Below are 13,935 nucleotides of genomic sequence, written 5' to 3'. Positions count from 1 at the left end.
ACCCAGTTGTAGAGGAAAATGATTATAGGGAGTTACAGCTTCTGTTATCCTGGTCAGTCTCTCTAGGAAGTGAAAGAGCAGAGCTTGATTGTCTTAAGAGCCTGGAGTTTGCACATAGAAGATACAGGAACGGGGACAGAAGCTTTCTTTGGGTTTGGAAATAGGGAACCGTGTGATAGTCTCCTGCATGGCCTCTGTCCCTGAAACAAACAGGGCAGGCCCCACCAGGAGCAGAGTCTTCTCTTCTGTCCTTCACCTCAATAGAGCTTCCTAGTTGGCCATTACAGACCTCATGTGAATTGAGTAGCTTCAGCAGCAGCAGCCAGGAGGAGCACAGCATATTTTAGAGGGGCCCCGCAAAGGCTTGAAGTCATCCAGCACCTTCAACACATCAACCCTGGATGCTCTCCAGAGCCAGAAAGTGCCGAGTCAGCATGCAAATGTAAAAATGAAACATATTCAGACCCTGGGAGGTTTGGCTTGGGTGTGGTCCGAGTTCTGCCTGTAGTTTTGGGTCATTTCCTCTTGTTTTACCCAAGCTGCTTTGGCCCGCGCTTGGCCTTGGACTCCTCATTCTGAACCTCCAATGCAAGACTCGGCAGCACATTTCCAGGTACCACGTTCTGCCTGGTGCTGTTTGCAGAGATAATATCTAGGAGTGTCAGGGCTCCAAAAACAGTGATAGGAGGCATAAACAAATTTAAAAACAAAAATAAACTCTTGCTATCAGAGTCACAAGGCGAGCTGTCCAACACAACATTGGTCTCTGATTTTATATTTAATTTTAGAAGCTGAAACTAAATGTTTTAATTTTATATTATTCTCAACATAATGCTAATTTGCTCCAGATGTCCACTCAGAGCTGAACGCTGCCATTTTGCATAGAAAGCATGTGCGTCAGTGATTTATTCCAAATAGCTTCTATTTTACTGCATTTCATTTTATTCTCAATGAAGTACTTAACAACATGTTTCTCTTTAAGAATCTTACTTAATCATATGGATATAATTTCTTCAATTTACGTTTTCAGTTCTTTAGTGTGGTGGCCACAGGGTGTTTCTTAACCTAGGAAGATTAAATGCACATGTTGAAAGCTGCTTATATTTGATTTTGAGGCACTTTCATTTCAAAGTCCTTCACGTAAGGTACAGAAGTGATTGTGGTTTCCTGCTAGGTTATGGGATGGAGGTACAACTCTCAGGAAAACCTTGCAGATACCTTCTAAATGTTGGATAATCGTGCATGACAATAACATAATTTCATTTCTTTCAAAACTGTGGTCTACTGAGAGTGTTTAAGGCTTTTTTATTGGGGTTCAGGAAAAAAAAAGAGATTTAATTTTCTTGTCATTTCTGGGCTACAGTTCAACATTTTAATTTAAAACCTATTTCCGTTGAGTTCAATTTCCAGTTTTCCCTCAAAATATTATTTTAGAAAATGTCTTTTATTCAGTTATTTATTTATTTATTTAGCAGCATATTAAAAATTATGTGAGACAGCTCAATGTGAACCCTTTGTTATTTGAGCCTGGTTCATTCAGCCATTCCTGTACATGGGCTGCTATTGGTAAAGTATGCCAGGAATGTCCTTTGGCAGCATCCTCAGGAGCTACGTCATGTGTGTAGAGCAGCTCGTATGAAGGAATCAGCAGGGATAGGAGGCTGATCTGAACGTAGGAAGCAAAGTCCAGGAAAGATTCTTACCCCCCTTTCATTTTAAAGCTGACCCTGCGTATGTAGTTTGTAGTAAGTTACAATCCTTCAGCAGTGGTTGGTTGTACAGTCTAAGCATAACACACATTTCCTCAGATATCAAAACCTGTCCTTCTTCCCTTTTAAAAATCATCTCATCCATATAATCCCTTTTCCTTTTAGGCTTTAAATGGCAACCTATAACCATGGAATCTAAACTTCCTGAAGTTGCGTCATTTGCAAGGCTGGTTGTTCCCACCTGAAATGGTGTTCATCTGTATTCATTTTCTTGTTGCACTTTATTTTTTAATCTTGGCTTTTCTTTTTTCAGAACTAACCTTGCTGTTATTCTACAATTGTATTAGTTTATTACGCTCAATTGTTGACACAGCTGGTAGGGAGCTAAGTGCTGTGGTTTCACACAATAAAATTTCAGACAATATGTGTAGCACTTCTTTTTCATACATATCATTTGAAAGCCATATGATTCACCAATATGTGTTATTGTTATCCACCCATGTGGGATACAATCTATTTTAAATTAGTGAAGTGACTTGCTAAACTCCCTGTAAACAATAAGACTGTGGGAAAACATTAAGTGCTATTCAGAAAAGAACATTTCTATACTGCCTTTTATCCAAAGGATCCCACAGTGCTATAGAGAATGAGGGGACCTGGCACTGCTGCCATGCCGTCTGCTCTTCGGCAGAGAGCTCATCTTCACAATAGACTTTGGAAGGCAACTCCATACTTAAAACTGGAGCAGGGTTTGGTGAAGATGTGGGTAGCTCAGTGTGCTAGGAAGTAGTAAGTCACCTTGAGTGAAAAGTAGCAATGGAGTTGGGGATGTTTATTAGCAAAACCTTGATTTAACATCTCCTTTGGAGGCTTAGGCATCTTGCTTGACAGGTTGGTGTACATCAGCCAATGTGCCTGTTGAAGCGCATGCACTTAACCCGTGGAAGTGTGAGATGACAGGACTGAGCTCAGCCTCTAATGGAAGGCATCACATTATAATGGATTTACCAGAGAAAAGGAGCTTAGACATGGACTGTTGCTGCAGCTCAGCTGAAGCATGGTAGTCATTTACAGAGTGCAAGAACAGAATTGTGTTTCCAAACTCTAAAACATGGTTCTTCCAACAACGCAGCACCTAACCGAGCCTAGACACTGGTTGGATTTTGGCAAAGCCAGAAAACTGACTTCCTTTAATGCACATGACGTCTTGAAGCCATTTTCCTAGGAATACATCTGACAGATTTTCCTTCATGTAATGAACATGGCCAAGCAAGATGAAATTAAAACACTGCAAGATTAAATTAACGACTGGGTAAAATGAGAAGTTTCTCATTTGTTAGGGAAGAGAGCTTGTTCTCTCAGAAAGAGAAGATGTTGTTACCCTCTAGCTCTCCCCAGTGTAAAGTCACCCTGTGGGATTCTGTTGTGCGGGTGGAGCAGGTCAGTGGGTGAAGGAGGGAGCCATGTCTCTTGAGGATCTGCTGCACAACCAGGGCATGAGGGAAAGCAGAATAAAGTAACTAACGCTGAAATGATGACAAGCTCCCACAACATTGCACAATCTTTCTTTCCTGGTGGTTCACCAGCAGCTCTTGTAGGGCTCTTCACCGCAGCTCAGCTCTACACACATAAGGAAATGTTGGGCATAATCATGTACATCTTAGCAGATCCCTTGCACTCCTTGGATTCCAACCCCAGTCTTCATTTATGGATAATCAAATTGGCCCAGTGTGGCATAGAAAAGAGCAGGAGCCTATCTGAGCATGGAGCATGTCTACTCCCTTGCCAAGAATAATCTTGGGAGAAATTTGTGTGTCCTTCTTATCACTTTGTGCAAAGATTCATCCAGGGTTGAAAATTTCATGCAGTTTGTTAGTCTGCAGGGAAACTTTTGTTCTTCTTAGCTGATCTTTAGAAACAACAATTTAAGATAAAAGCTCCATTATGTGCACGTGGAAACGAATATAGGTAGAATATGGTACCTTTTAAGATAGTACAGTTCCTTTTAAGATAAAAAACTCACCCTATCTAAAACCGGAGAAAACCCCAACAATAAAGCTATCCACTTTGTGAGACATATTTTGTGAGGAAAACTAATGATCTATGTTGAACTGCATACAAAAAGTTATATTTGTAACAAAAAAACCATATAGGTGGGTGGAGAGTTACCTTGCTGCTAATTTTCCTCTTTTCTAGGAGAGAATTCGATTGTGGTTGACCAGTTCAGTTATCTGTAGCCAGCAATTTCCAGTTGCAGATAATTTTTCACCCACAGGATCTTCCTCTGATCTGCCAAGGGCAGGAGCCACTCTGTTAGCTGCAATGACATGTGGCAATTATGAGCGTAAAACGTATTTATTGGTCTTGACAAAGATACGAGCTAGGTTTCCCAGGATTAAAAAATAATAATCCTAGTCTGGAGGATGAGTGGGAAGTTGGGATGGACCCTCACTGTTGCCAGATTACACCGTATTTCTTACAAGACGGGGTTTGGCACACGCTTGTCTCAAATCCTCCTGTGACTGGGGACAGACCGGGGACAGACCGAATCCAGGATGTTCATGCCTGTGGTGCATTGGAAACCCTTCCTGCTTATAGACACACAGTTGGCACGGTACAAAGGCAGACTGGACTATGTGCAGATCTTGCTCTTCCTTTACTGCTTCATTAAAAAAAAAGAGAAAAATCTGAAAAAAAAAGAGGGAAGTTTTTCGTTTCACTTTTCCATATAAATGTTTGTTAGTGAATACATTCAAAAGTATTTCAATTACAGTTGATTCTAGTGTCTGATGCCAATAGAACAGCTTAAGACTGTTTGCTTAATTCCTGAATGTGTGCATTGTTTTTAGCAAACATTTTTAATTTACATGTTTGTCCTGCCTCTCTTCAAATCTCCCACTGGATTCAGAATGTAAACCAGGGCAGGCAGTGCCTCTGCCATCCTCTTTGCAGATGTCTCTCAAAGAATCGGGAGCGAAAAGTGCCCCTACACCGGGTACAAAAGGGTTGATGAATTCCCCAGCATGCATGAATGTCCTGCGCTGAATGAGAGCGCTCAACACGTTACAGGAACAGCTTACAGAAGCAGGGTGTGTAATTTTTAATAACTGGGATAAAAACCCTCAGTGACATCTTTAAAATATAAATGCCTTTTCTTGTTTCTTTTATTTCTCCCCCCACCCCCTTATTTTGCCTTTTCATCTCTTCTCCTTTCAATTCCATTAAGCTTCATTGTACAATAATGTATCGCAGTGGACTTTTTTCAATTATGTTTTTGATTTTTTCCTCCTTGTTACTATAAAACTCCAGATGTTTTGAGACTTCATGGTTCTCTGGATATTTTTTCCTTTATTTTAATCTTCTTTTGTAACATGCCACACATGTGGTATTTTGGCCTTTTAAGATGCTACGCTATGCTAATCAGCCGTAAGTTTTGGGGAGGGTTTTTTTTTTTTTCTTTTAGTATTGACATTTTTTTTCCTTCTTTCTGTTGTCCTCTATTTTTTTTTTTTTTTAACTTGTTAGTTCAGAAGGATTCTCCCCTTGTCCTAGGGCTGCCTTCATTATCTTCAGCAAATTAATTCTTCACTCCGAACTTGCAAACTCTTATACCTGTAAGTAAATCCTGAGCGCCTGTTCCATCTTGCAGGTCAGTGAAATACATTCTGTACGGAACTGTTTGCGGTGTAACTGGCCTCCCAGACCCGAAGCGCAGTCTGTTATTTAAAGATGTGACTAAAATGTGGACCCGAATACAAAGATAAAGGCAAGAGTGTAGGAAAGAATTTCAGTAACGTTTCCACTGAGATGGGTGTAAATAGGCGATATGTTAGATGCAACCTGGAATTGAAATGTTTGCTTGGGAAGTGAGGTAAGAAAATGAGTTACCTATCCAGAGGAACAGTTTTGAAGTGTAGTAAACTATAGTTCTCATAAAAAAAAATAAATAAAAGAACTGGAGGGAAGCATTTTAACTTTATTTATGGTTCTTTGCTGGCACAGCTGGAGAGGGTTTTTAATTGATTTTGTTCAATCTTAATTTTGTCCCCAAAACAAGCAGATCTGGCTTCAGATACTGGAGCAGCAAATCTTGGATTGTGTGATGTCCTTTAATTTTGAATAGCTTGCAAGCTATTCAAAAAATCCCAAATAAATAATAGTTTCCCAATTACATACAAGGAAACAAAGGGACTGACATGTAGATTTTGGGACGGGTGTCGTCTTTGCTTATTACATGACCATATGAATTTTGCATTCTGTGTTTTAAACTGTTGCTCCATGCAATGTTGTTTTCGCCTGCAAGCCATAATACTGCATTCAGTCCAACTGTAATGACGTTTCAGAAAATTGTTTGGTTTCCAAACTACATATTTAGCAAAACCTTATGGCAAAATTTGTGGCTGTCGTGCTGCTGATAGTGAAATATCCCCAACTTCGCTGGTTCATTCTCGTATGTTGCAGCAAATAAATGCAAGTACCCCTATTTTGACAAATGTTTATCCCTCTACTTAATTAAAGAAGGACTACTAAAAAGAATTTTAAGGCTAGCAACGGGGTCTTGTGAAAACGATAGAATGATGTGATAGTTTCCCAGATATTTTGGGAAACTTACTGGAAAATGTATGGAAAGCTCTGTTTACTCACTGAAACGCCCACAGAAGTGTCTGACCTAGTGGTACGAGAAGAAATAAATCTATGATTCATTATTTCGGTGCTTCAAATGACATTCACCCCTTTCCTGACAGGTGATAAGTTACAATTACGTGAGCAAGGCTTTTGAGACCCAAAACATGTCAGTGCTACTTAGAGACGGGCTGAGGTTCAGTGTCTGCCCTGAGCTGGTCTCCTGCGCTTGGTATGGCACCAGACCTTGAGAGATGATCGGCAAAACTCAGGTTTAATGCCAGATTTCCCCAGGAGCACAGGTAAAACTATCTTTAAAAAACAAAACCCAGAAGCCAAATCTAGGCTGCCTGTGTAGTTGGGAGAGAGGCACAGGCACCTCCAGAGCAGGATGCATCCCACGGAGCTGCCCACCTCATGCTGGGCAGACCTGCTGCTCCCCAGGGACTCGGGGAACTCAAACAATGAGGCCTTTCATTATTTTTTTTTTAAAAACAGCTACAGTGAGAGCAGAGGAATCCCATCTCCAGGGATGTTGGCAGGCAGGTGGTTGGGTTTTGCAGTCAGAGAAGTCTGTTTGTGTGTGGAAATGGCCTCGCATGCAGAATCAGACCTGGTGGCTGTTGAAAGCCTTATGACTTCAATGAGTCTGTTGTTATGCCATGCGTGGGCCGGGTCTGCATTCCTCGTGCACCCATAAGTCCTGGTACTGCCAGAGAAGGGGGGCAGGAATGCAAACTTAGGGGCTTATAAAATTCATAAAATTGAAATAAAAGAGACAGCCCAAAGTCTTGTTTAATTCAGTGACGTATGCTGATCAAACGCTTCCTCCAGGATTTTCAGTGTATGAGTATTTCCCAGTTTCATGTTAATTAGGAAATATGCAACCTGTCTAACAGCATAAAGAAAAATGAACTGCTGGTGTACAATGTGTTAATGTTAAATGATTGGCTGTAATTACCCTAAAACCCAACAACATGAAGGATGTATTGCATTTGTAGTGTGGCTTACTTTTCTAGGATTTTTTTTCCTGTTCTGAACCTTTTTACCTTTTCTTTGTTACACACCAACAATTGTACAATAGTCTGGTTAAAGCCTTAAATGCTTTTTTCTAATACAAATAGTAAAACAAGTACAAGCAATTTTCCCAGGACTCAGATGAAATATGTAGAAATGTCACTATGCAAATGTAAATTGTTCAGACTTAGAAAAAAACAACACAGAAATTGGCAGGTACTTTTTCTGTTACAGGTAACTTCCATTATTTTGTTAGCACAAAGGGAAAAATGAAGCTTCTAACAATTTAAATCTGTAGACTGCCTATATGAGCTGAGATTCTTTAGGCAGTTGGGAGCTCAGTCGTATGGGTTGCTTTTTATGTACACAAATAGTTCTGTTGAGTTTAATAAAACTCCTTGCATGACTCATGTTACTCATGAGCAAGCATTTGCAGGATCAGGGCTTTATATTGTACCTAAAATAGAGAGTTAAAAATTAATGCAATCAAGAGTTCACTAGAAAAAACAAAGCACCAAATCAGGTATTTTGATTTTTGTGTTGGGTGGAACAACTCATGTGCTTAAGTTACTGACATTCATAAGAGTTTGGAGCCTCGTGTGCCTCCTGCCATGTCCCCAACATTAGACTCAGTGTGCTGTAAAACATTGATGCTATTTAAAGAGCGCTGTGACTATTTCCTCCCCTCCAGAAGGGATATATATCCTCACAGGATCCTTTTTCTCATAACATGTTTTCCAGTAAATTTTTCCCAATTTTGTAATCAGTTGGGAAGAAAGAACATTTCACAATGTTCATAAGGCTGGTAGATGTTTTGACCAGACATAAGATTTCCTATTGATAGTAATAAATGCTTTGGAATGAAATGTTTTGGGGTTTCCATCTGTAAGCTGTCTGAGATGTCAGCAGCCAATATGACCTGCTCTTTCCTTTTTAGGTCTATAAATAAAAGGCAGCTTGTTTCACTGATCTTGCAGCAGAGAGCAGAGGTGTATATTAATGAGCTTTCTCTAATGGCACACTGGACCTATTTAGCACTGCAACTATGAAGGCTTCTCTTTTTCAGTCATAACTCATTTCCTAAGAAAATGTCAGTTATTGCTTCACCTTATGGTCTGAGCTGTTTAGTTTATAGTTTTTTTCTTCTGATCTGTACCACTGACAGATATTCTAGACATGATTGTGATTAAATATGCTTATGAAAACGGTAAACATTTGATAATATAAATCCTCTTGGGAATATGCCGTTATTTCTGCATAGCAACACTCTCAGGTGCATTCAAAGTATAATGTGGAAGCAAAGAAAAAACATTAAGCAATTACAGTTATTAGATTAAATTGTTTAGATAGGAAAATTGTGATGTGTTCAGATCACTGTGAGATAATTTAGTGTTTTCATAAATATGCCTTTAAAATGCATGATATTGCACCAGTTACACTCCAGTGAGATTTTAGAAATAAAATAAAGATAACGTATGTATTTCCATATGGTAGTGAAATAATTTAGTCCCGTAAATTTCTACAACATATTTTTTCCTGGTAAAAGCCCTATTCTAAAGCAGCAGTAGTTATAAAATCCAGTAATTGCATCATTCTATTTACTGTAATCATGTGGCATTGTTTTGTGTCTGTGCTCAGATGTGTGTAGCATAGAAGTGTCTGAAGCCCACATTAGCAACCTCACAAAAAAGACAAAAGTAGTAATTGCAATATAATTATTATTTTTATTGATGAACTTGTTTAAGAGCTCTGTTGACATTTACAGACTTTGAGGATCATGCAGCGTTTGTTACAGTTATCCCAAGCATCAAACGTCAACAAAATGTTTAAGATTGTAGGATTAAGCAGTGACAGATTGGGGCCAGATGTCTGGGAGATATTGTAAGTAGCCTTCTCAGTTGATCAAATAGCTCTCACCATCCTAAAACCCTTTGGAAATTGAACATTTGTTCTTTGTAGTTGAAGCTGAGACACTTGTGGGATGGCTGGATCTTCCTAGAGGTTATTTGAAAAGGAGAACGAGCACCCCGTTTCTCCAGGAGTAGTTTTATTTAGTGTATATATAAATATAAATACACTCCAAGTAGCAAGGGTAGGGAGAAGGGTTAAAAGTGTTGGTGAGAGCACTGAAGCCCAAGAATTACCTTACAAAGTCATCCTAACACAAGTTTCCTCAGCAGCCCAGTTGAAGTTGTCTTGTCCTTGCACAACTGTACAGGTGAGACACTTCCACTTTAGGGAAGCAGTGCTGTTTCCACATGTGGACTTGTAGGGAAAAACTGCCAGGCACACAGTCAGCAGATCCCGCAAGAAATGACAGAATTGAAATAGGTTTTCCTGGAATCATTCAAAGTGGAGACCTTTCTGTAGCTCTAAATGGATTCTCTCAGCCCCATGTTTCTCAGCTCTTCGTACCAACTCCTTTCCTCCCTCCCTCTCAGGCCTTTCACCTTCACCTTTGTACATCACCTTCCCCTCTTCTCATCACATGCCAAAGTTCTTGCTCCCACTCCTTTTCCATTGATTTTCTTCCTGTTTGGCCAACCCTACCTTTAGCAACCCTGCCTTCTTGAAAATATGAGCGCTGGAGTCATCTCATGCTCTTTGCTGGTGTATTCTCCCACCTTGCACATTTAGACTGAATTTATCACAGCATTGTGACTGTCCCACTATCTGTTATTCAGCTTAATAGAGCTGGATAATATAAATAATGCAAATTAGGAAATCATGATATAAATAAGAAAAGCCCTTAAAGTCCAGGCATACGTGGTAATGGAGGAACTTTACTGCTGAAGGCATTAGACCTTTGGGTTATACATTAGTACCAAAAAAAAAAGGCTGTTGACCACAGTAAAAGGATAATAAACCCGTATTTGTTCGAGTGTTGCTGCTTCATTGTAGCTCTCAGCATTTATGGTAGGGCCTGTTCCTTCTCTTCCTGAAGTCTCGATCCAGCAACGTCTTAAACATATGTGCTTTCATGTGTTTTAAATTAAGCTTGTGTTTAGATGTTTTAGGACATTTGCCATTGGAATTTTTGCTACTGACATCAATGAGAATGGAGCTGGACCTTTAATTAGTTTGGATTATTCTGCATACTTTCCTACTTTGCATTCGGCTGTAGATACGGAGCTGAAGACTGGTAATCCATTAGAAAAACAATCTGTGGGTCAGGATCCTGCATTTGTGACTGAATAGCTGAGAAATTACTTCTGTGACCTAGCAGGTCTTCCAGGCCTGAGACACCATGGAGACAAGAAGGATCTTGTGCAGTGTCACTGTAGTGATTGTGGTGCCGATGGGGTATAAAGTGTCCCAAAGACCCAATAACAAGGAACATTGCTGTATAATGTCCTTCTGGACTAGGTTTTTTGATGCCTGTATGCAAGAACCAGAAGCTCCTTTAGAGAGGGGAGTGGAGCATGTAGAAAGGACTCCTGACAGAGTCACGGGAGAGTCCGCTCAGGTAGGGGGGAAGGAACGGTACACACGGGGGGACAGCATGAGCAACTGAAGGGAAAAGCTTGGTCTTGCTGCTTACCTGAGGTCCAGGTGAATGAGGTCGCAGAGCTGAGGTGCAAAATAATTTTGTAGACTCTGCATCTGATTCTCACCCTACCTTGTGGTTAAATATTGGTGGGTAAAACTGAGAAGAGCTGAACTATTGAACTGAAAATGAACGGGATATTAGTTCAAAAGGGGTAATGCAACACTGTGGAGAAAACACTAATCGTAGGAGACTGAAGAAAGCAAGGGGGAGAGGAAGCTGGGGAACAAAGAGGAAACAAGTGATCTTGAGGACCTCAGAACATTCACTCCATTTGCCAGAGACTGGCCTTATGGAATGTCTTATGACAGCTATGGATTTTCCAAACTCTGCTTTATTTTTCATGCTTTATTTTTCATTTTATTTTTATTTTTCATGCATATTTGCACATTTTAGATTGCTTCATTCTGCATCCTTGCCAGATTTTTAGTGATGATTAAGAAGAAAGTTTGTTTCTTTTTAAGCCTTGGTGGCTTGGTCACTTCCAAAACTCCCTTACCTCCCTGCACCAGCTGAAGCGTTCAGAGGAGAGTCATGGCCAAACAAACCTCTGAAGACATAGACTGCATGTCTCCAGGTGACTCTGTGGATCTGTCATGATAGTTGTGATGGGGAAAGATGGAAATATATACATAGCAGATAGTTATCTGCACACATAGACCCATATATGCCATTCAGACAGAATAGATATCTGCCCAGGGCAGTAAAAGCCACAGTGATCCTTTTATGTATGAGTGGTGGGAAAGGCAGAAATTTGCAGTCTGCCAGGAAACCCTCTGTGTGGGTGCCCGTGTGCTGGAGTGCGTTGCTGTGCTTAATTTGTAGTGTGCACGGCCAATCTGCCTACAAAGAGAGAACCCAGCCTGCAAAATGAAGTGCTAGCTGGAGAATCCAGATCGCTTTGTGTTGAGATGCTTAAAACCCACTGGTCTGAGCAGGATGCGATGAGCCTCTGTCCATCAGTAGTTAAAATTGCCTTTGTCAGGCACCAGGAGAACAGTTACCTCCAGTTTACAGCATCTTCTAGGCTCCATCTGCATGTGCTCTCCCCTGCCATCCCTCTGCCTGCAATGCTGGATGCAGCAGCCAAGTCAGAAGTTTGCACACACCGATGTATGTAAGAGGTGTGTGTGTCACAAATAGAACGTGACGGGGATTGGCAAGACTGTAATTTCTGTGACGCCGTCTGAGGAACCACAGCACAGGTAGTGAATGGAAAGCTGCTGAACAAAATCCGACTCAGCAGAAGGAAGTGACAAAGCACTCACTAATTTTGTGAGGGTGAGGATTTCGCTCTTTATGAGCAAGGATTGTACAAAAAAATCTGACTTCAAGAAATAGCAGTTTTTCCAGAAACAGACACATCTGCCTTCTTTCAAAATTGTTGTTATTGTTGATATGAAGGTGAATTGGGTTGTCTTTCTCAAATACATTCTCTGAGATCTCGAATCACAGAGGAGCCAGGGTTTTATCTGTATAGAGACACCAGAAGGTCTGCAGTGCCATGAAGCTGCAACGCAGAGTGGGCAAAGTATATGCACACCACCACACGTGTGAGTGCATAGAAGTATTTGTGCACATGCACAAGTATCTGAATGCGTTTTATGGGTTTGCTGGTGCAGGAATGTGCATGTGCATGTATTTGTGCTCGCCTGAGTTAGTTCCCAGGGCCCGTCTCAGAGACAGTGCCTCCCCTGCAGTCACCGGTTATCCGTAACGCTGCAACTTATCAGTGAGCAGTGCAAAACACCCCTCCCTTGGCCTAGTAGCTGGAAATTTTAATTATTTATTAGTTCAGATTTAATTTGAAACAGTGACTTCTGTTATGAATGCTATGCAGCATTTTATTATTGAGTTCTCTAATGAAACGGGTGCTTAAGAAGTCAGAATTGCTCAGGTTACTGGTTGTATAAATGCTGAGAACAGATCTGCGTGATGCGGCGAGTAAAGAAAAGGGTGCAGAATAACAGCAGAGTTCCTTTGGATTGATCTTCACGTGGATCAGGTCTTCTTGTAATAGTCTGTGCTCATCTGCTCCAGGGTATAGTGTTTCAGACATCTGAAACCAGGTTCTAACCCGCCACAAATAGCTTCTCTTGCTCTCTGTCTGTAGCAGCTAATTGTTATTGCTCACGGTGGTTCCTGTGCCAATTAACATCTAAGAGAGCTCATCAGAACACTTGTTCTTTCTTTAAATTTTCTGTTCTGATACCATGTCTTTAAGTGTTCAGTACTTCAGACAGAACGTGTGAGATATTTATAACTCTTCTGTTATTATTGAGCTATACACCATGTCTTCAGTGACAGAATAAATGAACAGCACAAAATGTTATGTTTTGTCCATAAATTTCAACAGATGTTTGAATGTTGGTTGATTTATTGCATGTCCAACTTGGATCTTACACTGTTCTCATTGTGGCTACACATGGTTTATTTAACAGTACTTTATAACAATTTTTTATGACATTTTTCAGTTTGAAGGGTGCAACAAGGCATTTTCTAGGCTTGAGAACCTTAAGATTCACCTCCGGAGTCATACTGGGGAGAAGCCATACCTGTGTCAGCATCCTGGCTGCCAGAAAGCTTTCAGCAACTCCAGCGACCGGGCAAAGCATCAGCGAACACACCTGGATACCGTAAGCATGATTTCGTACTGGGAGTTGCACTGTTTTCCAGTGGTCCTTGTACACGGTCTGTTCTGCAACTGGAGGGTGACTGTTCCTTTTCACAAGGAGCATCTCAGAAAGCCCAGCTATAGGCAACTGCACTTTTGTTTTGAATTGTATGTGCTTTGAGAAATGAAAAAGTCTTGATCACAGAAAGGCAAATTCAGCTGTCTTACTCATGCTGAGGAATAAATTACTCAAGAATAGGTTACTCAGGAATAAGTTACTCAGCAAACCCTCCCATTGTTCTTGTTCCAGTAAGAGGAGGCAGCAGAATAAGGTACAGAATGAGTGAAAGCTGAGTCATTGCTGCTGTACTAAATGTGTGTCATTGTCTTGCTTCCCATCCTGTGTGGCTTCAATAAAGTCTGTT

The 13,935-nt window shown here is 40.7% G+C and overlaps 1 protein-coding gene across 1 annotated transcript in view; it reads left to right on the top strand.

Moving 5' to 3' along the window:
* GLIS1 (GLIS family zinc finger 1) overlaps positions 1–13,935 on the top strand; it is a 204,763-nt gene that overhangs the window by 149,965 nt on the left and 40,863 nt on the right. Inside the window, exon 5 of the mRNA XM_074152086.1 lies at positions 13,371–13,532. Within this exon, the coding sequence (XP_074008187.1) occupies positions 13,371–13,532 (162 nt within the window). The remainder of the gene's footprint in view (positions 1–13,370; positions 13,533–13,935) is intronic.

Source organism: Numenius arquata, chromosome 8 (assembly GCF_964106895.1).
Source record: "Numenius arquata chromosome 8, bNumArq3.hap1.1, whole genome shotgun sequence".
Taxonomy (NCBI): domain Eukaryota; kingdom Metazoa; phylum Chordata; class Aves; order Charadriiformes; family Scolopacidae; genus Numenius; species Numenius arquata.
The sequence above is the reverse complement of the archived record's forward strand: the minus strand, read 5'-3'. Positions and strand labels throughout refer to the sequence as shown.